At 40.3% G+C, this 27,446-nt stretch overlaps 1 protein-coding gene across 6 annotated transcripts in view; it reads left to right on the top strand.

The window, feature by feature from the left end:
- The window catches only part of RPAP2 (RNA polymerase II associated protein 2), a 62,547-nt gene that overhangs the window by 19,889 nt on the left and 15,212 nt on the right, over positions 1-27,446 (top strand). For 3 of the 6 annotated variants that reach the window (XM_043491240.1, XM_038414439.2, XM_043491239.1), the window contains 3 exons: positions 1,001-1,095; positions 3,037-3,117; positions 15,354-15,422. In XM_043491240.1, the coding sequence (XP_043347175.1) occupies positions 1,001-1,095; positions 3,037-3,117; positions 15,354-15,422 (245 nt within the window). Of the gene's footprint in view, positions 1-1,000; positions 1,096-3,036; positions 3,118-15,353; positions 15,423-18,773; positions 19,653-27,446 lie in introns of those variants that run through there. The other 3 variants (XM_043491242.1, XM_043491241.1, XM_038414440.2) reach the window with 2 other exon arrangements.

Below are 27,446 nucleotides of genomic sequence, written 5' to 3'. Positions count from 1 at the left end.
ACCCAGCCTCTGGGGCTTCTGCACGAGGGCCAAACACAACCAACATCCCTGCTCAGAGAGTACTGGAATGACTGCTTCCCTCTACATTTCCCTTGGAATCACAGAGACTTCCTAGTCTTTCAGATTTCAAAAATTGCAAGGAATCATAGAGCTTTGGGAACTTTTTCACTTTCTAGGCATTAAGTCATCATGTCACAGAGCTTTGCGGCTCTTCCTGTCTGTCTACTGGTAGGAGGATTTATAGACATGAAGAAATACAAAACTATGAGTTTCACCTCTTCCAAGACCAGTAGGCCAGCTCTAAGCATCCAGTTCCTTTTGTCTCCATTGTATGGAGACAGTACTCTGGCTGATTAGACTAGGTTACACATTTTGTGTTGGTGTATGTAGTTCTGGGTTTCTTTAAGTTTTAGGAAGTTGTCAATATGAGAAGGAGTAATTTTGCAAACGCTTCTTTTTATTAAATAAAGTAACTGTAGTGTGCTTAAAATGAAAGAAGAGGTTATCTGGGCTCAGGCAGTATCACATAAGACTCCCCCTGAAAAGTTGTCATTAGTTTTTATAAGACATCCTCCATAATGGCTTCTGAAGAAAGGGAAAAATAGATTAGTAATATAGGTAGGCCTGGCTTGACATGGGAATCCCAACAAGTAAGCAAATTGTAATTAAGGCCTGATTTAAATAACAGTTCAGTCCTTCAGGAGCTCAGACAATTCCTAACCACTCCTGTCCAACTACAATTTCCACTATCCTGAAGCCAGATCACTATTTCTAAAATCTAACCTTTAGGTTTTGAATATTCTTTCCTTTCATATATGTAAATACTTATTGCACTTGTGCCATTTTTTTCTGTTCAGAAACAGTAACACTTAACCATGGGGAAGACAATCCATAATTGGCCACAATATTGCTTTTATGTATTGACTTTAAAAAGTTCAAAAAATTCACTTTACAATTCAAATGTCTACCATGTTTTCATTGTTTTTGTATTGTAATATAGGATGACCAGCAGGGTGATCCCATCCTCCCGCTCGTAGATTCTCATGCCCAAATGCAGATTCGAAAGCAGATTGTACTTGAAAAATTGAGGAAAGTGTAAGTATCCCTTCTTTCTTTTTGAGTACTTATGACTAAATTAAGTCTCCAACCCAAATTAGCTCAGAATGTGACTGCCCTCTCATTAATCAATGCCACGTATATTAAGCACGTTACACAAGTGCTCTGCAATCTGCATTTGCTGCCTATTAAATTCCATCCAGAAATTAAAATATAACATAAAACCATAAATTCTTTAATGAGCTGGGATTTAGTCGCTTGAGGTATTGTCTCTTTGTGTGTGATACAGCTGTAGTTGTTATTAGTGGACGTGCTCAGTCTGACAACTTCCTGAGTCATAAAGGAAGGGCCTGCAGGCAGGACATCTTACAAGAGGAACTTGCCCCTTTCTTAGGTGTGTCAGAGCCCATGTTTGGTAAGCTTCTGCTCATGTTGTAAACTCATTATCCTCCCCCCGCAGAGGGGGGAGGAAATTGTCACAGAATTGTGGGAGGAGTTGGTGTATATAACTATGGAATACATTCCACTGCAGTTTATGTATTTGATGGATTTTAATGTTTGTTACTGTAAATATGCATGAATCTTAAATAAGGGTTACGTTTTCCCTGGGTAAGGTAACAGAGAAGGTTCCAGAACAATCAGGAACCTTCTGGAAACAATTAAGACAGACAGGCTGATTAGAACAGCTGCAGCCAATCAAGAAGCTGCTAGAATCAATTAATGCAGGCTAATCAGGGCACCTGCATTTAAAAAGGAGCTCACTTCAGTTTGTGGTGCATGTGTGAGGAGCTGGGAGCAAGAAGCACTAGGAGCTGAGAGTGAGAAAGCCTACTGTTGTAGCACTGAGGAGTACAAGCATTATCAGACACGAGGAGGAAGGTCCTATGGTGAGGATAAAGAAGGTGTTGGGAGGAGGCCATGGGGAAATAGCCCAGGGAGTTGTAGCTGTTGCACAGCTGTTCCAGGAGGCACTCTAGACAGCTGCATTCCACAAGGCCCTGGGCTGGAACCCGGAGTAGAGGGTGGGCCCGGGTTCCCCCCAAGCCTCCCAACTCCTGATCAGAGGAGTTGACCTGGACTGTGGGTTCACGAAAACGGCCAAACTGAGGGCTGCCGTGAAGCTCCAAGGCGAGAAAATCCGCCAATAAGCGCAAGACCCACCAAGGTAGAGGAGGAACTTTGTCACACGGGGTAGAGTTGTATTATAAAGTCATGTTCTCATTCCCTCATAAATTTATCACATCTGTCACTTATGGTGAACCTTCTCATACTTCTAGGATGAATTTAATTTGTACCGTCTTTGTGCTCTGTAGGTGTGTGTGACATGGGCTCTCAGCTCCTAATATACCTATATATATATATACCTATATAATATTATATAATTCAGTTGTGTAGTTTTCTCTGACTACTTCTTTTGAACCCAAATAAAAATTATGAGGGTCGGAATATTACTCACTTAACAACTAAATCAATTAAACAGCTATGAGCTGGGTACAAACTTTTAAGGGGAGTACAAATGCCATTTCTTACTTAAGTAGATACGTTCTAGGTGTGTTATATCCTCCACTTGGAGACTTAATTAAAAAAATTATTTCACTGCCAAAGAAATCTAAATATTGCAAATCTGAAATAGTTTTGACACTTTAAAATTCCATATTGTAAACCTAATTACTTTTGTAAGAATGCCTTGGCATAACTGACATCGGTAGCTAATTAATAACATAACTTGCTAAGCAGCAAGTATATCAAAAGTCATATCCTATTGTGCTCTTCTACAATAGCTACTTTAAAACGCAGTGATATTGCAGCAATGCCTTCTCTTAGTGAATCTGAAGTGTAAACTATATGCCAGATCTAAAGCTCAAAGAAGTCAATACAAGTCTTTCTAGTGATTCCAGTGAGCTTTGGATAACCTTTGCTGAGGAACAAATGGTTGGGTATAGCAAGAAAGAAAATAACCTAATATCCTTTCGCTTCCAGATTGCCTGCAGTTTTGGGCCCTCTTCAGATTACACTAGGTGATGTTTACATGGAACTGAAAAATCTTGTCAAAACTTTCAGGTAAGTGTTAGTCTTTTCAGGGATTTTTCCTGATTGAATAAATAACATCTAATGTAGACGCAAATGAATTAGGATCAAAGGAATCCCAGTGAAGATTTGCCCTGCTTCAGTAGTAGGTCAGTGTAGGTAACATCATGTTCCCTGTGGACTAACAAGGCAGCCCCATCCCCTGCTCCACTGACTGTGCTCAGGTCACTATGAGTATTTTATATAGTTTTAAGAACTAGGCCAGTGGTCTCAGGAGGATGCTGATGAGTCCTTTAAAGATACTACTTCCCTGTCATCTCCTATTAAGCATTCACTTTTGAGATCTGTCACTTCCTCAGTGCACTCTGCAGCTGGGCTAAATGGGGCTATGGGGTGTGATTAATGATGGTTGCTGCCAACTCCCTGAGCAGAGAGGAAGGTCCAGCTTGGCCCACTCTACTCCTGATTGCAAGGGGAAGGATAGAGACCAGCTAAGAACCGTGTTAGTTCCCTACCACAGGAAGCCAGTGATCTTTAATCTCTCCCTATGGCCTCAGTGAACCTAGGTCCCAGGAGCACTGAGGAAGATGGCAGCACAGACAAAGAGAGTGGTGGTAACTTTTCTAAACACCTACCCACTCTGCAGGTCAGCAGCCTGTTTCTCTTCACTACACAACACAGACCCAAGACAGGCTCCATACCCTTGAGCACCAACAAGAAGATGGAGTGATAGCAATTGCTAATTATGAGTGGCCTAGCCAAGTTTCAGGACATTGACTTTAGGTGTTTTTGCTCTTGGCCATTCGGTGCAACCCAAGAATTTTTAAAAACACTTTTCTTGTAGCATTTATATTTTAATGAATAGAATGTCAGTTCCACTTGAACCCTTAATTTTGGCTAACATCTTCAAAGACCAGGTTAGACTAAAGAGCTGTAGCAGGGACTTGCAAAGTCGGAAAACATTTTTTTTTATGCCGATGGAAGTGGTACGCATGATTTTTTTAAAAATTTAATTACTATAATTGCTGTTTTTTAAAATAAATCCTGATTAACTCCACACTTTCTCACTTTCTGTAAACCCAGGTCATTCGTGTATGTGGGGCAAGTATACCCCACATACACGAATTACCTGGGTTTACAGAAATATAGGATTTTTAGCCAGTCTGTAATGCTAAATTCATAATAGTCCCCTCAGCCTGACTGAGTTTTCTGGATTGCTGAAACTAGTATGGATTCTGGCATACTCCCAACATGGGCCTTTGTAACAGTAGTGTCTCAGCACCAAAACAGTAGTATGTCAGCACCAAAACAGACTTCTTTCAAAAGCATACCTGAAAGCAATTTTGGACATGTTAGTTAAATTTGGCTCCCTATTATTAAGATTTTGATATACAGATTTTACCATCTTCATTATTATTTGTTAGGACCTGTTGCGCAATAGCCCAGTTGAACTTTTATTGCCAATTTATTGTAAATATGATCTGAATTGCAACCTGCCTGAGGACTCTCACTGTTATGTTTCACCTTTTTTTTTTTTTTAACTCCTCCTAAATATATGGAGCAGCGCCTTAACAATATTCCAACCTTTAGTGCTGAAACAAAATAGAACAAAATCTTTCTTATTAATTGTATCTGATGCTTGAGTTGTCTTTTGAGTCGGTTAACGGTGAGACCTTTTTGCAACACTTTTGGATAAGGGGTGAGTTGAAGGCCATTGGTAGCTAATTGGGAGTTCTTCTGATGTGGAGGATCTTAGATGAACTCTTTCCTTAGCAGCTGGTTTGTGTTTAATTGCAGTTTGGGAATTTTTTTTCTACATATTGAATTTATTGTAGCACCTAGAGCAATGGCTAGGTGCTTTAGGAACCTAAATAAAATAAATATTTTGAATTCATATCATTATTGCTGAGAACAAAATTACAAAATACAAGATGCATAGTGTGGGGCCAAATTCTCCACTTCAGTTATCCGTAGAATCAATTCAACTAAACCTACATTTATTTTTCCTTCATACTGCTCCTAGCAAGAAGGAACAATTTGTTGGGCCTTTTCTCCATCTGTACCTGGACTTCTACTGCAGCAGAAGCTGGTGGCAAATACTGCCTCATGCACCTGAGGATAAAAGCAGTGGTCATTGATGCATAGATCTCCAATCCTGCAAATGCTTATGTGCCCAGTCTTAACTTTACTCACATGAGTAGTCTCATTGATTTCAGTTTGAATACTCACAAGGGACAGTTAAACCATTTGCTGAAGTACTTGGAAGATTCAGGGCCTTAAGTACCACTTACTATGTTAATGGGGTTGAAATGCTGAATAAAATAATGAGTGGGCACCTCTGACAAATAAAAGTTCTCTTTTCTGCTTCGTGTACTGGAAGTACTTCAGGCTGAAAAATTGTTGAAGGCCCATCATAGGGGATAAAACACATGGTGATAATGTGGGAGAGTTTTGTTAAAGGGTAAAAGAGAACGTGGTGAACTGAGCAACAGCAATTTTCAGCTCCATTGGCTTTTAAAGGAACACTTGCCGTTCAGCCTCTTTTGGGCAGCATTTTATTAAATCACCACTGCTGGGAAGCTCTCTGAAGAGATCTCTGGAGACATTTCAGAATGGTTGTAGTTCTTCCCAAGCAAAGTCCCTCAGTGCCTGTAAGCTTTTGTTACAAAAACTGAGATGTCAACTCTCCAGAGTCTGTCAGGGCACTTCGTTAAAAACCAAGAGAAAATTAGGTATTTACATAGAAAACTATGTTAAATGACAAAATGAGTAAATTAGAGACATAAGGCAAGTGAGGTAATATCTTTTATTGGACCAACTACTGATAAAACTGATTAAAAAAATACTTTTTCACCAATGCAAAATCGGCCCATAGAACTCCTTGTCCCAAGATACCACAGAAAACAAGAGCTTAGCAGGATTTTAAAAAAATGATTGGACACTTCATACAGATAACAAGAATATCCAGAGGAGTTATAGTATGGACAAAAAAGCAGGAATTTGGATATAATTACTTATGAACTTCAGTGCATAAACCAGTCCTTAATGGAAGTTAGGAAGAAACTTTTCCTAGGGCATGTTATTCGATAACTGCCTATTGCAGTTTTCTTGCACCTTAATCTGAAATATCTGGTGCTGGCCACATTCTGAGATAGTATACTAGATCTGATTCAGTATGGCATTTCCTATGTTCTCGGCACTTCATCTGTAAGTTTCCTTTCAAGGTGATTACCTGTTTCTCGGAGCATTGGGAGGCAGTATGTTCTATCCCTGGGATGAGCAAGCCCTTATACTGAAAAATAACTTCTTTTCTGAAGATTCTAGATTGTTGGGTCTCAGAGCCAAGTTTTGGCCCAAAAGCACTATGGGGGTTCTTGAATTTTGTCTCTCACTTGTGTCCTATTCGTGTTAGAGGCAAGGATCAGGCCATTACACTATTCTTGCCAGAGGGGAATCTGATCAATGATGGATCACTCAGGCAGGAGCTGACATTAATTTAATGAGAAAATGTACCAAAGTAAAACTATAGATGATTGGCATTTTGATGCTAAAATAAATATGACCTCCTGCATGCATTTGCCTTTTCTTGTGTTTTTTGTTTAACCCAATTGTTACCTGAAGTTTGGGCTTCTTTATTGCTCCTGAAACTTCCTATGTCAAAATTAGCTTTTTCTTCTTTGAGTAATTGTTTCTGTGGGTTCTCCGCATCAGGTGTGCATATATCTGTGTGCCTCTGATCAGAAACTTTTGGCAGGAGCGTCTGCATGGTCCATGCCTGTGTGTTGTACATTCTTGTGCTCCAATCCGAGGGCGTATAAGGCAGACTGGACCTGCCATTGCTCCAGTTACTTCTCAACTACCCATGGTATGAGACGAGGCACTGCGATATCTGTGAATTAGCATGGACCTCTAGTCCTAGCTTACTTTCTTCAGCTTATCCGTAAATTTGTATTGTTTTATACTTACCTTGCACACTTTTTGCATGGTCTTTTCATCCCCCCAGCTTCTTTTTCACAGTCAGGGTTCTAAAACCTGCCAGATGTGAGAAGGTCTTTTTCTCCTCAGCAAGTCATTCCAGCTATCTCCGCTGTCTAGGGGCGGACACACATCGTGTCAACATGCAAGATCTTCATCAGATTTGAAAGCAGACCCAGGAAGCTGAGGGAGGCTAAACTTAAGCTGCTTCCCATGGTGCATTCTGTGCAACCTTCCTCCAACTAGGGCCCGCCAATAGCCCTAACTAAGTGTATCAGGGTCCTTCAACTTTTACAGCTCTGTCTCTGTTGGGTAAGAACCATGGGGCAGCTCCAGAGACTAGCTCAAAAAAGAAGAGACCTAAGTCCATTGATAGAGGGGCATTGAAGAAAGGGGTACTTTGCCTCAGAAATCTACAATGAGATCTCATGTCCCATCTCAGGTTCAGTCAAGGCTTCTAGAGCCTCCTGTACTGTACTTTCTGCACCAACTAAGAAGACTTCTAGTGCTACTTGCACTTAAAAGTTTCTTGATACACAGCCCTATCTGGTACCGATGGAAGTACCTGGTTTGGAACCAGTCAGGCAAAAGAACTCTGCCACCTCAAAGAGATGGGTACTGGCACCAGCTGCCCCAGTCCCTGCCCCTCCAGCAGGGCACAAACACCAGGAGCATTCTGATCAGGACTCTTTGCCATCTTTGGTACTAGTGGCTTCAGCTACAGCAGACTCAGCTTTCCAGTGTCCTGCCTCTCCTGTACCGAGCAGATTCCTGTTCCTGAAAAATCTCCTAGTCTCTGAAGAGCCCAGGATTCCCTTACAAATGGTACCGAAGAAAACCACTCCTCCAGAGCAGTCTCTGGTACCAGTGAGATCAGCTCCCGCCTTCAGTAGAGGGGAAGACTCCTCTTTTGACTCCAGAAATCTCAGGGTTTTACCACCTGCTTGTTCAGATCTCCCTCCACAGAAGTCTATTCTGAAAGAGTTTTACCAGGACCCAGGCAAGCCCCTCAACAGCCCTCTTGGTACGACCGTCCACCACCCTTCCCCTATGCCCCAACTCAAGGGCTCTTCTGGAATCCCTGGACCACATGTGAGGAGACCAGTCCTATAGAGCACAACTTCTCAATAGAACCACGAGGAGAGAGAGCTACCTGTTTCTCAGTACCCTCTTCACTTGTCCTCTAGTTAGGAGGAACCCTTTGAGGAACAAGCTACACCACCCACTGATAAATCCTCTTCTTCTCCATATGGGGCTGTAATGCTGCTGGGATCAGAACGCTGAACCAGGCTGGCTGCATAGCACCTAAACACTCAGGGTCTGATGTGCATGCTTGTTGCTGACTGAATATTGCAGGCTGGGAGCTACAGTACCAAAGCATTGTGATGCACTTGGGCTTACAGGGTAGTAGGTGACACAACCCCTTACTGTTCTGGATTGCACCCCAAACCTTACGAGAGCCGTTCATCCTGGTTACAGCCCTCTGTTATCTGAGGAAGGTCCAGAGCACAATGGAAGATCTTCTGTTCGAGGCCACCAAGCTGTTAGTTGACACCATGAATAAATCCCTCCACTCCAGAGCAAATCTTCAGTACTTAGGAATCTATTATTCCGCAAGCAAAAGCGGGTACAGCAGACCACCAAAGGTCCTGCCCCATCCAGTTTCAAACATATCACAGGGCCACAGCACCAGCTAAGAAAAGATCTTGGTTCCAAAAGAAAAGACCATCTAGCTTCATCTCTGTAGTCATCTAGCTGTCAACCTTCACCAAGCAGCTGTTTTGATATATTGGTTGAGAATGATGAGTATGGATCCTAGAAATCTGTTTGCCATGGAAAAACATGGAATTTAAAGATTCTCTGGGGAAAATACAATTTTTACATTTTTGTGAAAAAATAAAACCATATATTAACTATTAACTAAATTTTACTGAAAGTACCAGTGTCTCTTATTCAGTGTGCACAACCTCCCCCTATTATGGTTTTTTTTTAATATGCTTTAAATTTACATAGCTAAACATATTCCAATAAACTGCTTTCAGCATATAGAGGTTATTCAGCAGCGTAAAGGGGTTCATGTTTTAATGCCTCTCAAATTTCACTTCATCCTCCAGATGTGAGTAATTAAAGTTATGAAAAGACCACCTCATACGTCCACGTTAACCAGGACATTGTTATCCATCTTCTGCCCTAAATTGCACAACTTTAGGGTGGAAGCTAGTCTACACACTTTTTGAATGTTAGGAGGGCACTAGTGTTCTGCCTAGAAAGAACTAGGCAAAGCCCCTCCTAGACTCTGTCTTCTTTGTAGACAGAATGAAAGGAACCCCTATTTCTACCCAAAGGCTATCCATATTGGTCGCTGGGTGCATTTTGTCATGCTACAAACTCTCAACAGTGCATCCTCCCTCAAGAGTGACTGCCCACTCCACTCGGACCCAGTCTACCTCTCTGTCTTTGCTCAAGAATGTCCCATCAAAGGCATCTGTAAAGCTGTCACCTGATCATCTATTCACACCTTTTACCAGTACTACACCATAGTTAAGGCCTTACATTTTCAGGTTTTATTTTAAAATTTCCTGGGAATTTATCAATATTTTTATTCCAAAATTTTTAAAAGTGAAAATTGGTGAAACCTGAAAACAAAGGACAGCAGCAGCTATGGGCACCAATACTCACAGGGTGCAGCTTTCCGCCCCCTTGCAGTCATTGCAGCAGTAAACAATCTCAGCTGCCAGAACCTGGCTCCCTGCCTCTTCACAGTGCAGGAGCTGAAGGGCTGAGGTAAGGACAGGACTGTCTGGCAGGGGAAACGGGCTGCATTGAAAAGCCCACATACCAGGGACAGTACTCAGGGGGTGCAAACTTCTGCTCCCTGTGGGCCTGTCACTGCAGTGATTGTGTGGTCTCAGCTGCTGGGACCCAACTCCCTTCTCGTCTCACAGCAGCAGGGACTCTTCAAGAGCAGAGCCAGGTGCTGACTCACCCAAAATTTGGTGGAAATTGCTAAAACCCGAATATTGACTTTTTAAAAAATGTAGGGATTTACCGATTTTCTCCAGGAAATAGTGAAAACCAAAGTGTATGTTTCTAAGTCTGATGCAGCCTTTGGGATGGCTGTTCTCCAATCTGGGCTAAATAGGACTTCTCAGCGCCAGCCCCGGTAGCGTGGACACTGCAAAAGTCACCTGAAGTGGAGCGCTCATAGGGGCAATTACTCAAAGAAGAAGAAGTTACTTACTCGTATAATAACTTGAGTTCTTCAAGACGTTTTGTCCCTACGGGTGCTACACCCTCCTTCTCTTCTTTGGAGTCCCAGCATTAGGCCAGATTTCATGGTGGAGAAGGAACTGGAGCAGCGGTGGGTCCACTCTGCCTTATATGCCCTCAGATCAGAACAAGGGTGTACAGCAGTGGTGGGCAACCTGCAGCCCGCGGGCCATATGCAGCCCATCAGGGTAAGCTGATTGCGGGCCGTGAGACATTTTGTGGACGTTGACTGTCCGCAGGCATAACCCCCTGCAACTACCAGTGGCCGTAGTTCGCAGTTCCCGGCCAATGAGAGCTGCAGGAAGCGTCAGCCAGCATGTCCACTGGTCTACAGAATGCCTGCGCAGATCACATGGACACTGCTACCAAAAATCTCTGATCTTAGGCATGCACTGACACCTGAAGTGGAGTATCTGTAGGGACAAAACATCTCAAAGAACTCAAGTTACTGTACAAGTACTGTATTTCTTTACATGCTGTGCTCCTGTCAATGACTGAGGGGAGGCAAGATTTACATTTTCTCTCTTTATCTTTTATTTTTGATTCCTAGGTGGTTGTTTTTTCCTTCACCTGTCATTCTTTTGCTACCCTGATTCTGTTTGCAGAACAGGTTTATATGCCTTCACGTTCTGCTAATGCAGCTCTGCGGGTCATATCTCCATCTACAGGGATGGAGGAAATATTGCAGCTGGATTTAATACTCCTTTTCCCCTTCTATTGTAGGCTGTGCTGTATGAAACAAACCTGCTTCAGTACTGTGTGGGGTTTGACACCAACCAAACCACCAGAATGACCAGTTTGAATCTTTTGGGATCTTGGGGGCATTCTCTGGCTTTCAGCACCTAGTCATCTAGCCCTACTTGACCTAAGCAAACTTGCTGCAGTTTCTCTCTTTAAAAACTTGTAAGACTTTTTGTCGTACTGTTTATCAGAAAATTAGAACTCTGCAAACCCAAATCATAGGCTTAAACTTCTACTTTTAAAACATTGCTGCTAGGTTTTTTCTCCACAAGATATGCTTAAAAGATATAATTGTACTGACATTTTTCTCCCCTCCCTCACAGATTGTTTTGAAGTAGCAGCTTTGGCTAAAGATAAGACAACAAATTAATGAACCATTTTTAGTGGGGGCCTTGCACTTGACTGTGTTTTGAAAGCTTTAGTCTTCAGATGCCTTGGTGTTGACACACAGCTTGTTTTTGAAAGTGATTGCCCTTTCACTGCTCCTTATTATTTAAGGCTTCACAGCTGTAGGTTGCATGCTTTAGTCTGATCTTCCTAAAATGGCTTTTTAAATACAGTTGCACAAGTGTGTAGGAGAGGTATTGTACCAAAAGGTTATTGGTTGTAAAATCTTGACTACTCATCCAATCCAGTGACAGCACTGCGTCAACCGATCTATATTACTGTATCCAGCAGGTTATCTGTGTCTTCTGACTACCTCTACTGTAAATAGCATATTGATGGCAATGACTAGTGTTGAGACCTTGCCAATCAATACTAACATTGAATAAGAGTTAATTGACACAAATAACTACATCTCTTAGTTTGTGTACAAGAATGACGTCGTCTTGTGCTCTAATCAATAATGGCTCCTTGTAGAGCACTGAAACAAAGCTGCTTTCTCTGCTCTTTGACAGCGTTTTCCCAAGTGATTTAGAGCTGTCTCTTCCACTGTATCTCATCAAAGCAGATTAACTGGAATGTTACATATGAATTGCCTGTCAAGATGATTCCATCAGGCATTTCTTAGTAGTTTTTATCCCTATCATCAGTATTGAGTCAAGACCTTTAAAGTCCTTGTTTTGTCTCATATTCTCTAAACAGAAAAGAGTAATCGTTTAGCACATATTAACTTTTTGTTGCTAGACACTGCCTTTAGCAATTTCATCAGTAATCAGTACATGCTGGTTTGTTTCAGATAATCCATGCTGTTTAACCAAAAATACAGGTTATGTTATATGACATAACCATTTCGTTTAATAAAATTAACATTGAGTACCAAAGCACAGGAAGAAAATAATACAGATGGAGATGCACTGCTTCAGTAGTCATGGCTGATATTTATAAAATTTGTATTTAAACTATAGTTAAACACTTATCTTGTTTGGAAGAATCACCTGGATTCACTGGGGATGGGGAGAAGCAACACTGTTGTTTTAGTTTTTAATTTACAAAAGAAATTCCCTATCTCTGCCACCTGCTCAGGCAGATAAAAAATACTAAATGTTCATATATAGAGTGCTTTTCGCTAAAAATGAATAGAAAAGAGTTAGGTTTCCAAACCAATAACCACAGATACATGTAATGCCAAGAATGAGAAGGGGTTAGTTGAAATTAGTTACTATGCTGAGGAAATAAAGCAGGAAAGGGAAGCAGTGTCTTGTTCTCCTTATTGGTCAGATTTGAGTATCTGTTGCTCTTCTATTGAAACCAGGCTAAGCAGATTTTACAGATTATAACTGGAATTGTGTGATTATTTTGAATCACTATATTAGCTGTATATTCTGGAATTTTACACAAACTTAGCAAATAACAAGATTGCCAGGGATAAGGTTCCAAAGTGTCAAACGCTTGGATCTTTCGAATATATATATATATTCTTTTGTTAACCCTAAATTCTCATGGGGGGGGGATCGTTCCCTTAGGGTGGAAAAGGTCAACCTTAAAACTCAAACTGTTGTTTTTTGTCAGATACTGATAAAAACAAGTGCTATATATTACTGATTTAAAAGTGACTGTATTTGTAATATAACCTTATTGCTTGGAAAATAATGTATGATATTATATGGTTTGTGATGTTCTGCTAGGGTAGCAGCTATCATAGTTTGCAGTGCATTCAGAATACCAACTGTCCTGCTGCTGAAACCAGTTTAGGTTATTGGCTAGAAAGCTGTGGCTGTGATTTTTGTAACCAGTTAGAGGCATGGTCATCGTTTAATCAGTTATGGATAACACAGTTCAGTTTCTGTCACATAGCAGTTTTTAGCAACACGGCAGTTCACACCTGCTTTGCTGCATAACCCTATTTTACTGGAACATTTTGAGAAAACTTGGCCAGTTATTCCATACTACCTCTGCAGGGTATAGACCGTCTAGATGACATGCACACAGAGTGGGAGCAACAGTCTGGCACAATGCACTCTGGGGTGTCCTAGCATACAAAATTGGTGAGGGAAGGAGAAGTGGCAGAATAGCTAACATTGCCATGATTACAAAAAGACAACCATGTGATAGGTTGGCCTCTGGCAGGGGAAAAACACTGCTAACTGCCATGGTTATAGAATTTTATCTACATTTTGTTAACATAAACCTGTGTAGTGTTAACTATGTCAGTAGTGTGAACGGAATTGGGGTCTGATGCGCAAGGTATCTTGGGACCTGACCTAAAAATTCTCATGATGTATTCAACAACTGATTTAAATTGTTCTGCCAGATCCACCTCTCTACTCTTCCACTTTGTGCTGTTTTGTCTCAGGTTGTACAAAAGTGACATATTGCAAGGCCAAAATATATTTGTTCCTGGTTCCCTGGAAATATATGCGGACCACTGAGGCACTCAAAGCCTAGAATGGCAGAGTTTGTCATTTTCTGGATAAATGTGCTGCATGTGGAAGGAAACATTCCGCTCTGTGCCTCAGAGTTGACAATTTGGTGGAATGGTCTCATGCATTGTCTGTCTATCATGCAATATTTTTTCCCATCCTAGCAGCTGGGGCCATACTTCCCATAGTTATTAAAATTCTATGAGCTCCCTAAAAGGGTCCAACTGTGGGCACTGATGTCAAACAACTTTTATAAAATTGTCTGTAGGGGTAACTTACTGAGCTACCACTTTAAAAACTAGTTGTTAGCATTGCCCATTGTAACTGGCAGAGTACATTGGCCTACCCAAGAAAGAAAACCCAACTTGTGATGCAGATCCCAAGATGAAATGGTAGGGCTTGCAGTTTAGAAAAAAATTACTGTGTCTTGTAAAGTGAGCACATTTGGTATGAAAATCAATGAGATACAAGAAACATGGACCTAAGGCCTGGTCTACCCTGTTGCTTAGGTCAATGTAAGTTATGTCACTCAGGTGTGAAATAGTCACCCCCCTGAGCAATATAGCGTACATCGACCTAATGCAGTGTCTACACCATGCTATGTTGGCAAGAGATGCTTTCTTAAGCCTTAAATGTGCCATTTTTTCTGATTCTCTATTCAGAGGGGAACCATACTTTATAAAATATATAGCCTAGTGTGGGCACCAGGCAGAGAAAATCATCATTTCGGCTCAAGGGTAGTTAGTTTCTAGATGTGAAACATGAAGCTTGATCAGTAAGGGGAGATATGGAGTACAGGAGACAGAACTTTTGCAGGTATGGGACCTAGGCTTCTTATCTCTCTCTCTCTCTCTCTCTCTCTCTCTGGAAATAAGAATGGCCTTGGACCTCTCTGAATTCAGAAATAAATACAAATTCTGTTTCTTTGACTTAGCTTCTTCTCCCCCCCAACCACTCATGCATAGGAGCCATGAGTGAGAGGGGGAATTCTGCTATCTTTCAAGCTCTTACAAGCTCTTACAATAGATGCAGAAAAGAGAGAGGGGTGTTCTTACTATTTGAGAGGCGCTGATATAAGAGGGTGATGAAGGCCAAAAATTTAAAATACCTAGGTATTGTGCAATATTGTTAAAAATATAACGAACCAGATTCTGATATTAGCTACTCCAATGTAAATCTGGAGAAATTCCACTGAATTCCATAGACTTACTGCTTTAACACTACTGTAACAGGGACCAAAATCTGATCTCATTGTGGGTGTCTATAAATAGGAAGGAGGTTGAAAATCTTCTTTTAAGGATACTTGAATATTAATATACTTGCACACAATTCAGTGGGTCTTGCAGGTACTCAACATTTCTCAAAATCAGGCCTTAAAACCCAGCCCCTTATTCTTGCTTAACAGTAAGTTTCAACTGTTCTGATTTTATTTGTGTTCTAAAACATAAAATTTTTGATGTTGCCCTTATTGTTTTTCAGGTTAACAAATACAAATATTATCCACAAAATGCCGGAATGGACCCTAATTGCTGTTGTGTTGTTCTCAGCGTAAGTAATTATTCTAAATAACGGATATGACATTTATCAAGCGGTGTTCTAATTCTAAGGATTAGAAAAATTATATCAAATATCAGGGTGTTTTTCTTTAAATTTGATTAACTACTATGCTAGGCACTATACACAGGTATATTCACATAAATTCAACAGTGTTTCTTTTGCCAGCAGTTTTGTAGCTGTCAGGTTTTCAATAACAGATAATCATTTGAAAAATTACAGCTTGCTTAAAAATACTAAATCCTACAGATTTCAGGTCAGTATTGTGGGGTTTTTTTAAGCAATACTTCTCTTTTCACTCATCTCTCCAAAACATTCATTTTTTCTCTGATATATAGTACTTTACAGCAGAAGCTTTGTTGTATTTTGATCCAGTTATCTGTTGTGTAACCTGTACAAAGTAGCCTTTGTGCATTATAATAGATATTACTTAGTCAATAATAGACTTTTTTGGAAAAACTTTTAGAATGAATGAGAACACAGTGGAAAATACAAAAGGATACTTTCTATTGCATAGTAATTTTAGGATGTTTTTGCCTTTCTTAAAGAATTAATTTTTCTCAGCAGCAGGAATTCACCTGTTTTTATTTGAAAATAGGCAGTACATTAAAAAATTATATACTTTAATTACTTTTCAACATACTGTTGAATAAACTTGTGTTTTGAGATAGAAAAATTCTCATTTTGAAGCCATAACTTATTCAGACACATTCGGACTGGGATATTTAATTAAACATCCCCAATCTGCATTTAAACATACTTAGAATAGCTTTATTGTTATTTTAGTTTGCAAGTGGTGAGATCTTGTCTTCAACAGTTTTTTTCTTAATCATAAGCCTGATTTTACATACTCCTTCAACACAATTCTGAAGTCATAAAAAACACAAACTATAGTCAAATACATGAAGTAACTTTCCCCATTTTTATTCTCCAAATTAGTGTACAGGTTTAAAGTTAAATAAAGGCAAAATGTAAAGGTTTCAGTTTTCTAAAACAGGCAGTTCTTTTCACAAATTCATATTAAACATTTAACATTAGTTCACCTTTTAAGAAATCACTGGTGGTTTCACACAGTGTCAGATTCTCCCTTTCAGTAGGGTTAAAACCATCAAGCAATCTTTGTATGTCTTTCAGTTTGAATTACAAGATTGCAAAAATCTTATTGCAGAGACTGTTTGTTACCGCACTGCTGCTGCTTCTTTTGGGCTTCCTGGGTCACTGGAGCCTGTAGGACAGAGAAGTACTTACCAGATATTCACAGGTCAAGAAGTGTTGTGGGCCAACCTCATAGCATCCCCAGTACTGCACTTACTTTCTTTGATATTACTTCAGTCTGACACATTGTTCTGGCTTTACTGTCCCAAGGAAGGCTATACCAGTAGGCATTAGAGTAGGCTTCAGCGAGCCCTACATCTGTGTCACCCAGCCAGATACTGCTCAAATGATTCATTAAATCAGAACACAGAAAGTAACTTTACTTGAATGCCTTGGTATAAATTTTTTATCAACTGTAAGAACAAATCTTTTGTCATTTTTACTATACACTCTTATGGTTGAATTGGTAATTTGTGAAACAGATCTTATGAATTTTTCAGGCAGTTTCTTTATATTCAGTGAAATGACTATTTTGTTCACAAGTAAAATGTGTGTCTTTTGTCATCTGCTACACACAGTATTAATAATGAGCTTAAAAATGTTTACAAACGTAATTGCAGTTTTACAGTTGCTTTAAAATGTAGCTAAGCTAAATATGCAGTAGTAGCGGGCAGTCTTTTTTCTACAAAGTCACAGGCTCAGAATAGTAGTTGTCTTACTTCTGCTTGCTAAGGGCCCAGTCATGAGACAAAGGCTTCAGAATTATCTTAATCTTATTCCGGTGAAAGCAAGGATAAAGCTTCCACTGGCTTCAGTGGAAGCCAGAATGGGCACCAGGTTTGTTACAGAAGTGATGGTCTTTGTTTTTTAAACAATAGCCCAATTACCTCCTCCAGTGGAGACATGAGTGCAGAGAGGGGAGGAAAACTTGAAGAATTTCCTCCCTTTTCCTCTATCTGGATGGAGAGTATTGATTCACTTCTTGAAAGAAAAGGGAGTTCAGCCTTCAGAACCAGGGCTTTTTGGAAATTCTTGTGGAACTCTGGGAAATCTAGTGGAGTCCAGGAACATCCAGATGGCGGTCCTATACATCTTCTCCTGAGCTCCCAACCCAGCTCCCTGCTAGTGCTGTTCCCCAGGCTGCTCCTGCTCCTGAAGAGGTATTCCATGGTATGGAGGGACTCCACGGAAAAGCTTTAGGCTGGATTAACTTTCCTGAAAATTCCATGAGGTCTATAGGGGGATGATGCTTGTCAACAGCAGTCTGATGGTCACCGTGGACCCCCACAAAGAGGTTTCTTTGGGGTCTGGTTCAAGAGATGTCTGAAACCACTTTCACTTTCCTCTTTGACAGAGGGAGATGTGTATATGGCGGGCCTCTTCTGCATGTGCAAGTATCAACAGGGCATGATCCAGCCCCAGGGACAGGTAGTGGCTGTGTTATTCCTAGAGTCAAACAATGGGGTAGCATAAGCAACAACTTGAAAAGAAGCTATTGCACATCTCCCCAGCTTGGCTGAAAGGTGATATGATGGAAGCTTCTAATGTACGAATAACCTGGGGGATCAGAGGGGATAAGAACATGAGCTAGAATGAAGGAGTGAGCAATGGGATTTGAGGGCTACGCATAATAATCCACCTGTTTCATTTTCCAATTCAAGGAGACATGACAAACAAGTAGCCTCTCTCTGATTTGAGGACCCAAGGTGTTTTTGGTTTTTTTGTTTTTTTAAAAAAAGGTAGCAACTGTGTCAGACTTTGCTTGCACCCCTCTCCTTAGGCACAGATACGATGACTCATCACTTTCTTGTCACATATGGGTGTCATGTGCTGGAGAATGATATTAAGAAAACTTCCCAGGGCATTTTCAGAGTACCCTGGATACTTTTGTGTCTGTGAACTCCCTGCTTTGCTGCTGGCCAAGGTTACTGTTACCATTAGTGATGTCTCAAATTTAGCAGGATGTGATTACTGCTTAATAGTTTATATTACCATGGCACAAAATTTTCCTTCATTTCCTTAGCAAGGTGTGTGTGTAATACATTGGTTTTCTTTATGTATAAAATATAGTCTATTAAGGTAGTAGAGCTACCTGTCCAGAGAACAACCAGATTAACACAGTCCAAATGATCATGATTTCAAAAATGAATGTCCAGTCTGAGCCTTTAATGAAAATCTAACTTGAGGCATTCCATCTATCTGTTCAATACATTCTCATTTGCCATATTATTATATACTGTGCTTTCCTAGACTGCCCTTTGACATCCAGTGAAGAGGCTATACCCAAATATTACTGAATTCTGCATCTAAGCCTGGCATGGAGCAGGAACAACTTTAAAATGATGCACAGACCAAATGCTTTATTTGCTTGCTAATTCATTCTAGTAAGTTCAGTGGTGATGGTTTGCAGTCTCTCCTTTTAGAAATGTTGAGGGTTTAAATTTGATGATATAGTAATATCTGTGATATAATGCAGTATAAAACAACGTACTGGAAGATGTATCTTTTCCCCCAAAGATCTTTGCTTGATATCAAATGAAGCAGATAAATGTATACAGTATTTAAAGAAAGAGGGGATCGGAAGGTAGGGAAGATTGTATACCCCTGATACGGTCTAATGGAAAAGCTTTCAAGATATTCTCAAGAAATGTCTGCTTTCATTTTATTTATCTGAACTGGCTGGTTCCAGTGAACTGTGGTCAGTTTCATCTGCAAAGTCCATGCAACAGTTTTTCCCTCTAAAAGCTTGAGAGCATTTCAAAACGTCCTGGGATTAGTGGGTAAGCATTAGGACTCTGTATTTAAACAAACTCAAAACGACCATGATCACTAAACAAAAGCCTACGTTAGACATGTGCAGCCACTTTAGGTAAATGTGTCATGTGGAGATGTACTCTAGAGGTTTAGTCTAAGAGATGACAATGCAGGGACTGAAGAATCTGGATACAAGTGGCTTGTTTTTACTTCACAGACAATATTGATGACATACCTATTGCTTGAAAAAAGAGGCATAAAGAAATCTCTCTAAATTGTTTCAAGAGAAATTTGCTTTTTCATAAATTTCTGTTGGATGTGTTTATGCTAAATGTTGCATTCTTGATGTGTGAGAATTAAATAGGCCTATACTTGCTGTAAAAATATATTGGATGTGAGTTTATTCTGCAAAGTAACAATGTAAAAATGTCACTCTTACTCCACAGACCTGCTTCCTTTCTGTCAGTTCTGTCTAGTCAGTTACGTCTATTTAGTTTAATAACTAAAATAAGCTTTTATTCCTGTTACCCCAACAGAGACAACACACCTTAGAGTGAGTCAGCTGGATGCAATTTTGGTTAACAATTCTGTTGATAGTTGAGCCAAATTTCAGCTGGAAAGTCTTTCTTTATTACAGATAGAACCCAAGCTGAATATTTTTCTAATCCCAAGATGAGTTTGTAGGACCACTAGTTAGAAAAATCTTCATTTTACTTGTAAAATGAGCCCATTTGATCTAAATCAGTGACACTCAAACTGAGTCTTGGTTGCTCAAGTGGCTCTTTAATGTGTCTTTGCAGCACATGATATTAAAACACTGATTTAGTTACTAACTAGTCAGGATGCTTTACTATGTTGTTAGCCAATTGTAGAATACTTGGTCACGTCATTTTGCTGTGAAAGTGGTTGGTAGATAGATAGTAAATGAAACAATGAATTCACGCTTCTGTGGCTCTTTTGGGTAATGTTGATCACTAATTTGGCTCCTGAACCACTGAGGTCTGAATATCACTCATCTGGAGTTCATGACAGTTATGGATGCACAATGCCATCTTTACAGAGTCATTTTTTGAGTCTCATTCCACTTTATAATTTAAAAAGCAAAGAATCCAACTTTCATCCAGGTTACACTAAGCAAGATTATGCTTTCTTCCATTTTTCTTATGTTTTTGATTAATAGATCATGAATGTTCAGAAATGGTTTGAAGTAAATAGGCTGAAATTCAATGAGGACAAATGCAAAGTACTCCACTTAGGAAGGAACAATCAGTTGCACATCTACAAAATGGGGAACGACTGCCTAAGAAGGAGTACTGCGGAAAGGGATCTGGGGGTCATAGTGGACCACAAGGTAAATATGAGTCAACAGTGTAACACTGTTGCAAAAAAGCAAACATCCTTCTGGGATGTATTAGCAGCAGTGTTGTAAGCAAGACACGAGAAGTAATTCTTCCACCCTACTCCGTGCTTATTAGGCCTCAGCTGGAGTATTGTGTCCAGTTCTGGGCACAGGAAAGATGTGGACAAATTGGAGAAAGTCCAGAGAAGAGCAACAAAAATGATTAAAGGTTGTGATGGGGCAAGGCCAGATGACTATAGAAAAGTGGGAAATAGATGTATTAGATCCAGGCTAACCAAATCCCTGGTACCTGGATAAGTGAAATGGCAGCTGCTCCAGGTCAATTAAGACACCTGGGGCCAATTAAGAACTTTCCAGAAGGCAGGGAGAAGGCTAGGTTGATTGGGACACCTGAAGCCAATCAGGGGCTGGCTGAAACTAGTTAAAAGCTTCCCAGTTAGTCAGGTGGGTGTGCATGTCAGGAGCTATGGGAAGAAGTTGCGCTGTTGGAGAGGCTGAGTCATACACACCATATCAGGCACAAGGAAGGAGGCCCTGAGGTAAGGGTGCAGTGGAGCTTGAGGAAGTGAGGGCTGCTGTGGGGTGAAGTAGCCCAGGGAATTGTACGTGTCATGTTTCTAAAAGGTCAGCTACCATAGGTGATACTATTAGGGTCCCTGGGCTGGAGCCTGGAGTAGAGGGTGGGTCCGAGCCTCTCTCCCCCTCCCCCCTTTGCCCCCTGATTAATCACTGAGACTGGGAGACTGTGCAAGGGAGGATAACTTCTCCTCACCCTCCTCGCTGGCTTATGATGAAAATGGCTCAGTAGACTGTGACCCTTGTCTCTAGAGAGAGAAGGGTTACGTGGAGGGTCACAGTGAGCCTCTGAGGCTAGCAAAATCCGTCAGGAAATGTGGGACCCATGGTGGCAAGGACAGAGCTTTGTCACAAGGTGTAGAAAATGTGATCTGTGAGGGAAGATTGAAAAAATTGGGTTTGTTTAGTCTGGAAAAGAGAAGACTGAGAGGAGATATGATAATAGTTTTCAAGTACATAGAAGGTTGTTACAAGGAGGAGGGAGAAACATTGTTCTTCTTAACTGCTGAGGATAGGACAAGAAGCAATAAGCTTAAATTGCTGCAAGGGTGGCTTAGGTTGAACATCAGGAAAAATTTCTTAACTGTCAGGGTGGTTAAGCACTGCAATAAATTGCTTTGGGAGGTTGTGGAATCTCCATGATTGAGGGTTTTTAAGAGCAGGTAAAACAAACACCTGTCAGGGATGGTCTAGATCAGTGGTTCTCAAACTTTTGTACTGGTGACCCCTTTCACACACCAAGCCTTTGAGTGCGACCCTCCTTATGAATTAAAAACACTTTTTAATATATTTAACACCCATTATAAATCGTGGATGCAAAGCGGGGTTTGGGGTGTAGGCTGACAGCTCATAACCCCCATGTAATAACCTCTTGACCCCCTGAGGGGTCCTGACCCCTAGTTTGAGAACCCCACGTCTAGATAATACCTAGTCCTGCCATGAGTGCAGGGGACTGGACTAGGTGACCTCTCGAGTCATCCCCTTCCAGTCCTATCATTCTATGAATGTTAAAGTGCAAAATAAGTTTTCTGCTAAGCAAGTTTTAGCACTTTTTTCTAAACATACTCAATTCTGCTTATTCAGCTTATTAGTATAAACCTAGTATTTATGTATGATACTGTACTTCCTCCTAGCACCATTCAGAAGTTACTTGGGAAATGTATGCAGTACAGTAATTTTGTAATTGCCTAGTGCAGTCACCACCTGCATACCTTGCTGAGTGTGAAAAAGTTCACCACTACTTTAAAACTAAATTATAGTCTTTAGCCTCATCACTAATAGGGAGCACCAACGTATAATGCTTCCCAAAGTCCCTTGTTGCATAGGATGAGCATTCACTGACTTGCATACCTGCCACATCTACTGCCCAATGTAGGAGGAGACTGGGGTCATGGCCCCCTTTCAGGTGTCTTGCACCTGTGAGGTTATGTGGGAAGAGTCCATGTGTTTGTGTTTATATATGTATGGTAGTGTAAGAAGTGCCATGAGCCTTAGTTTTGAGGGGTGTGAGCATTGTGCACAAAGTGGAGTGTTTTCTAGTCCTTGGTCCTGTTAGTGGCCCTTACTTTGCCCTCCTCCATGCCTACCCTAAAAAACCCAAAATACCCAATAAGATAAGAATTCTAGATAGGAGGAAAATACACAAGTCAATAGAAATACTGGGATTTTTTCCACTGATAAACGCATGTTTTGGACCTTCTGGAGGGAGTAACCTCATGGAACCTTACATTTTTAGTTCAATTCCTGTTTCCCCCACACACACACCCTTTTATTTTGAATCCACAAGCCACAAATATAGCTGGGAAGCTATAGTGTTTCCCCCACCATCTCATTTCTGCCCTTTGTATGAATAAGATGCAGCTCTGATTTTCATACCAATTCCAGCCCTGGCCCTCTCCTACAGACACCACACGCATTATGGAAGGTACTTTTGTCATGTTGATTTTTGTCCATTGGAGAAAGAGTTGTGTCAACACACTTCACATCATGCCACATCATTTGAATCTCATGCCACAGTTGGACCCTGGACACACAGGTGAAAAACCATCCAGCCTTATTTATAAAATACATAGGCGTTAATAGTTCAGAATCTTTAACTTTTAATTATTGAAAATATATTTGATTCATTTGAGTGTTTACTTTTTAGTTTTGCTTTCCTTCTCCTTGCACCACACACACATTAGTGTGCATAATAAATAAATCAAGAATAAATCAAAAAGTTTGCTTCCACAAGACTCAGAAAGTCTTTGCTGCACCTTTTGTAAAGAAAGAAATAAGTTGACTGTAGTCTGGGTGATTCTGAAGAAAAGCAAGATGTTGATGATGATGCATGTAGTACAGTATATTTAGTAGCTCAGTGGGGTTGTTAGCAACAGGATTTAGACATAAAGTCTTGGCATTGAAATTACTTTGGGTTCACCCACTGAGCAAACTTAATTGTAATATATATCATCACAGAGTGAATTGCTAAGTACTAGCTTTATTTGTGATAGAAACATCCCTTTGAAAATGTACCTGCTTCCTTATTAATAGGTAATCTTTATACATTAAATGCAAACATTTTTATCATGAAACATAAGCCATCTGTTAGACAAATACACTTGTATCTTTTTCTTTTATCACAATCTTTTACATTCAAAGCTTTAATTTTATCTCAGTAAACTTTCTAAAGAATGGTCCGAATTCATTGGTGACATACGCTGTGCAGTCCCACTGACTTGAGTGAGATTTCACAGGGTGTAAATCCGTGTTGAATTGTCCCATTGTTTCTGAAGCAAGCTGAAAGCTATGCTTGAGAGAATTCAGAAAGGTTGCTGAAAGCCTGGTCTGCATGGACACATTATACCTGCATAACTATTTCAGTTAGGGGTGTGATTTTTTTTTTCTTAAATCAAGATAGTTGTACTGGTACAACCCTTAGAGGATTCAGTTAAACCTCGATAGCTGGAATAAGCTGCGCCAGTATAGCGGTGTTGACGCTAGTGGGGTTCTGTACTGGTATAGTTAAAGCAATACGACTTTTGAATGTAAAGAAGGCCTAAGATAACGGATAACTTTGGAAGACCTGCAATACCTTATGGTTCTCTGTTGTTACTGGTGGAGCTAAAACTCAGTATGATCTCAGGTACTTACTCCTGAGGGCATTCTGCGCCAAAAAATTAAAAATTTTGCACACACATCTTAAAATTCTGCAAGTTTTATTTGTCAATAAATAAATGCAGAGGCTCCAGTATAGCAGTGGGGAGCACAGGCCACTGGCTGCATGAAGGTAGATGATCATTCTGCAACTCCCCCACTCTTGGGACATGAACTCATTGGTGAGGCTGCAGCCTCAAGGCCTGGGCCTGACCCAGAAACACCCTGGGGCTCTGCCCCTCTACACCAGGCACTCCAGGTAGGGGTAGGCTGGATCAACCAGGCAGGATTTAAGTGTGGAGGGACTTAGTGTGGGGGGATCCAGGTGTGGGGTGAGAGGATTCTGAATGGGACAATCTGGGTGCAGGCAGCTCAATGGGGGGGGTCTAGTGTGGTGGGAGCTGAATGCACAGGGGCTCGTTGCGGGGTGGGTTCCATGTGCAGAGGCAATGGGACTCTGCAGGGGCTTCCAGGTGAAGGTGGTTTGACCTCACCAGTGTGGGTGTCGGGGGTTCGGCAGGAGAGCCTGGGTGCTGGGAGAGTGAGGCTTCGTGGGGTGAGGGTCTGGGTACAGCTAGTTGGGGACCAAACAAACAAAAGGTATAAATATCTTAAGATTATCTGGTGTTGCCAGAGACATATGTAAGTCACTCACAGCAAAACGGGTGTTTGTGGGAAGTAGTTTATAAGGGAATGTTTTTAAAGGGATGAGCATAAGTTAAATACAACCAAATGCCAGCCTTCATAATTTTCAGTATTCTGTCACAAGTCTGGTCTCTTAACAATACCTACTTTTATGTAGCTTTACAAACAAGAGTTAGTAGCATTCTCCTCATTTTGTAGATGGAGAAATTGAGGTATAGAGCAGTGAAGTCACTTGCCTGAGGTCACACAGTAGGTCAACAGCAGAGCTGGGACTATAACTTTTAAACAGAAATAGTAATGCTTTTAGGCCAAAATGTGTATACCTACTCCGAGTTGCGTTAGGGAAAATAGTTCATAAAAAGCCAGTGGCGGCCCAGACCACTGTCTGCACTAATGCTCTCATTGTTGCTACCACCATTATGACAACATTAGCAATGCAGGGGAATTTTTTTTGAAAGAAAATACCCTTTGAGAAGCCCAGGACTGGAATAGCAGAAGTTTTGCAAACAGTGAAGTTTAATCAGAAAAATATTGTGCTTATCTTTCACATCCTTCTTTTAAGTTTGGACATATTTAGTAGCAGCAAATCTATTCCTGGCTTGTCTCTTTACTCAGCTGCATTATTCCAAGTGTTTGGTTTGTATATTGGACTGAAAAGTAGATAATCAAATTATTGTGTTAGAAAGTTCTAAAACTAAACTATGATCAATTTTATGGTAAATAGTTTCCATAGTAACTGAGTACAGGTGGATACATTTATAAAGTATTGATGAGTTATTTACCTAGGTGAATTGGACTGTAGTTTTTCCACCTGCGACACACTGTATATCTGAATCAATCTTTACCAGAATTTTTCCATAGCTTTCACAGAAAGTACTGACAAGCCATAGCAAGGAGACACTTTCACTATTCACTACTAAATTCATTGATTTTTGTTAGCTGTTTATGAAAGAAACATTTTATTTATAAAATATACTTGGATTTATGTGCAAACCATGGATATATCTAAGTATCCAGAAGATCTGTTGCCCATTGAAGTAGAATGTGTGTTTTGTTTTACAGAGGATTGTAATTTTACAGAATATTTACAAGGTCCATGCTCTGAAAAGCTTCCATTCTAAGGCCCTAGTCTTACCATGTGTAAAAAGAAAAGGAGTACTTGTGGCACCTTAGAGACTAACAAATGTATTTGAGCATAAGCATTCATAATTTCGGATGCATTCACGAAAGCTTATGCTCAAATAAATGGAATGCATCCGATGAAGTGAGCTGTAGCTCACAAAAGCTTATAATAAGCTTTTTTATATTATTTTTATATTTATATATATATATATTCTATAAAAATCATATTATTTTTATAATAATAAAAAGCTCAAATAAATTTGTTAGTCTCTAAGGCGCCACAAGTACTTGTTTTTCTTTTTGTGGACACAGACTAACGCGGCTGCTACTCTGAAACCTGTCACATTTGTGTTTGCAGGATCAGGTGCTAACTCCACCCAACATAAGTTGAGAAATATGAAAAAACGGGAAGGTATGATCAGTGAGGGGATCAGTGTAAGAAAGATTAATAAAAATAGGACTTAAGGAGGAGTTGGGTGGGAAGACATTTGATTCATAAGGAGCTGATCTGAGAATGGGAGGTGGAATAAAAGGAGGGCCAAAGTCAAGAGAGAAGGAAAAAAAAAAAAAAGCAGTAGCGTATAAGAAGTGAGAAGTATCTTTGATCTGTTGGTCTGGTTAGCAGAGGGAACTGACTTCAAATAAATGGAATCCTTTAAACTAGGTCTGACTTTGTGATATGTATCTGGGGGGTGGGGGAACTACATTTCTGGGAAGCAATTTTATTTATAGCAAACAAATTGATACTTATTTCTTCTGGGATTTAACTAACAAATTTCTTAATTATAAACCAGCCAAGTGAAAATCTTTTGGAACAGCTCCCAAAATAAATGTTATGGCTTTAAATGCCATGAAATATTACAAATGTTGAGAGGTATATAATCATATTTACACCACTAATTACACCAATTGGGTTATCTAGGTGTTGTATCCTAATTTAGTTCTGATTAATATATGACTATATTATGTTTCTAATACAAAACAGTGGACCATATCCTCTGGTCTGCTTGAGCTGTGCTTGGCATAGGACCTGGGAGAAGAAAGTAAAGATGGCTTTGAGCCATCTTGATGCTTCCCTCAGCTTAGCGCCTGGCTGGTGACTGGTCTGGTCTACAGTGTGAGTTAGAGCAACGTCATGGCTGCTCTGTCTTGCACCTGGCTGCCCAAGAAGTTATTCTCAGTTTTGCCAGTTCTTGAGACTTTTATGATCATATTTGGTGTCTTAAAGGTACAGCTTCTGGAGTCATGTGATTTGGTGAGAATTGTAACTTTAAATAAAAAAAATAGTTTCTAGCCCTCGTGGGCTGCAGAGAAAAGTTTGAAAACCTGAG

The sequence above is a fragment of the Dermochelys coriacea genome, chromosome 8 (genome assembly GCF_009764565.3).
Source record: "Dermochelys coriacea isolate rDerCor1 chromosome 8, rDerCor1.pri.v4, whole genome shotgun sequence".
In the NCBI taxonomy this organism is placed as follows: Eukaryota; Metazoa; Chordata; order Testudines; family Dermochelyidae; genus Dermochelys; species Dermochelys coriacea.
Note: the sequence above shows the minus strand (reverse complement) of the source record. Positions and strands in the feature narration are given on the sequence as shown.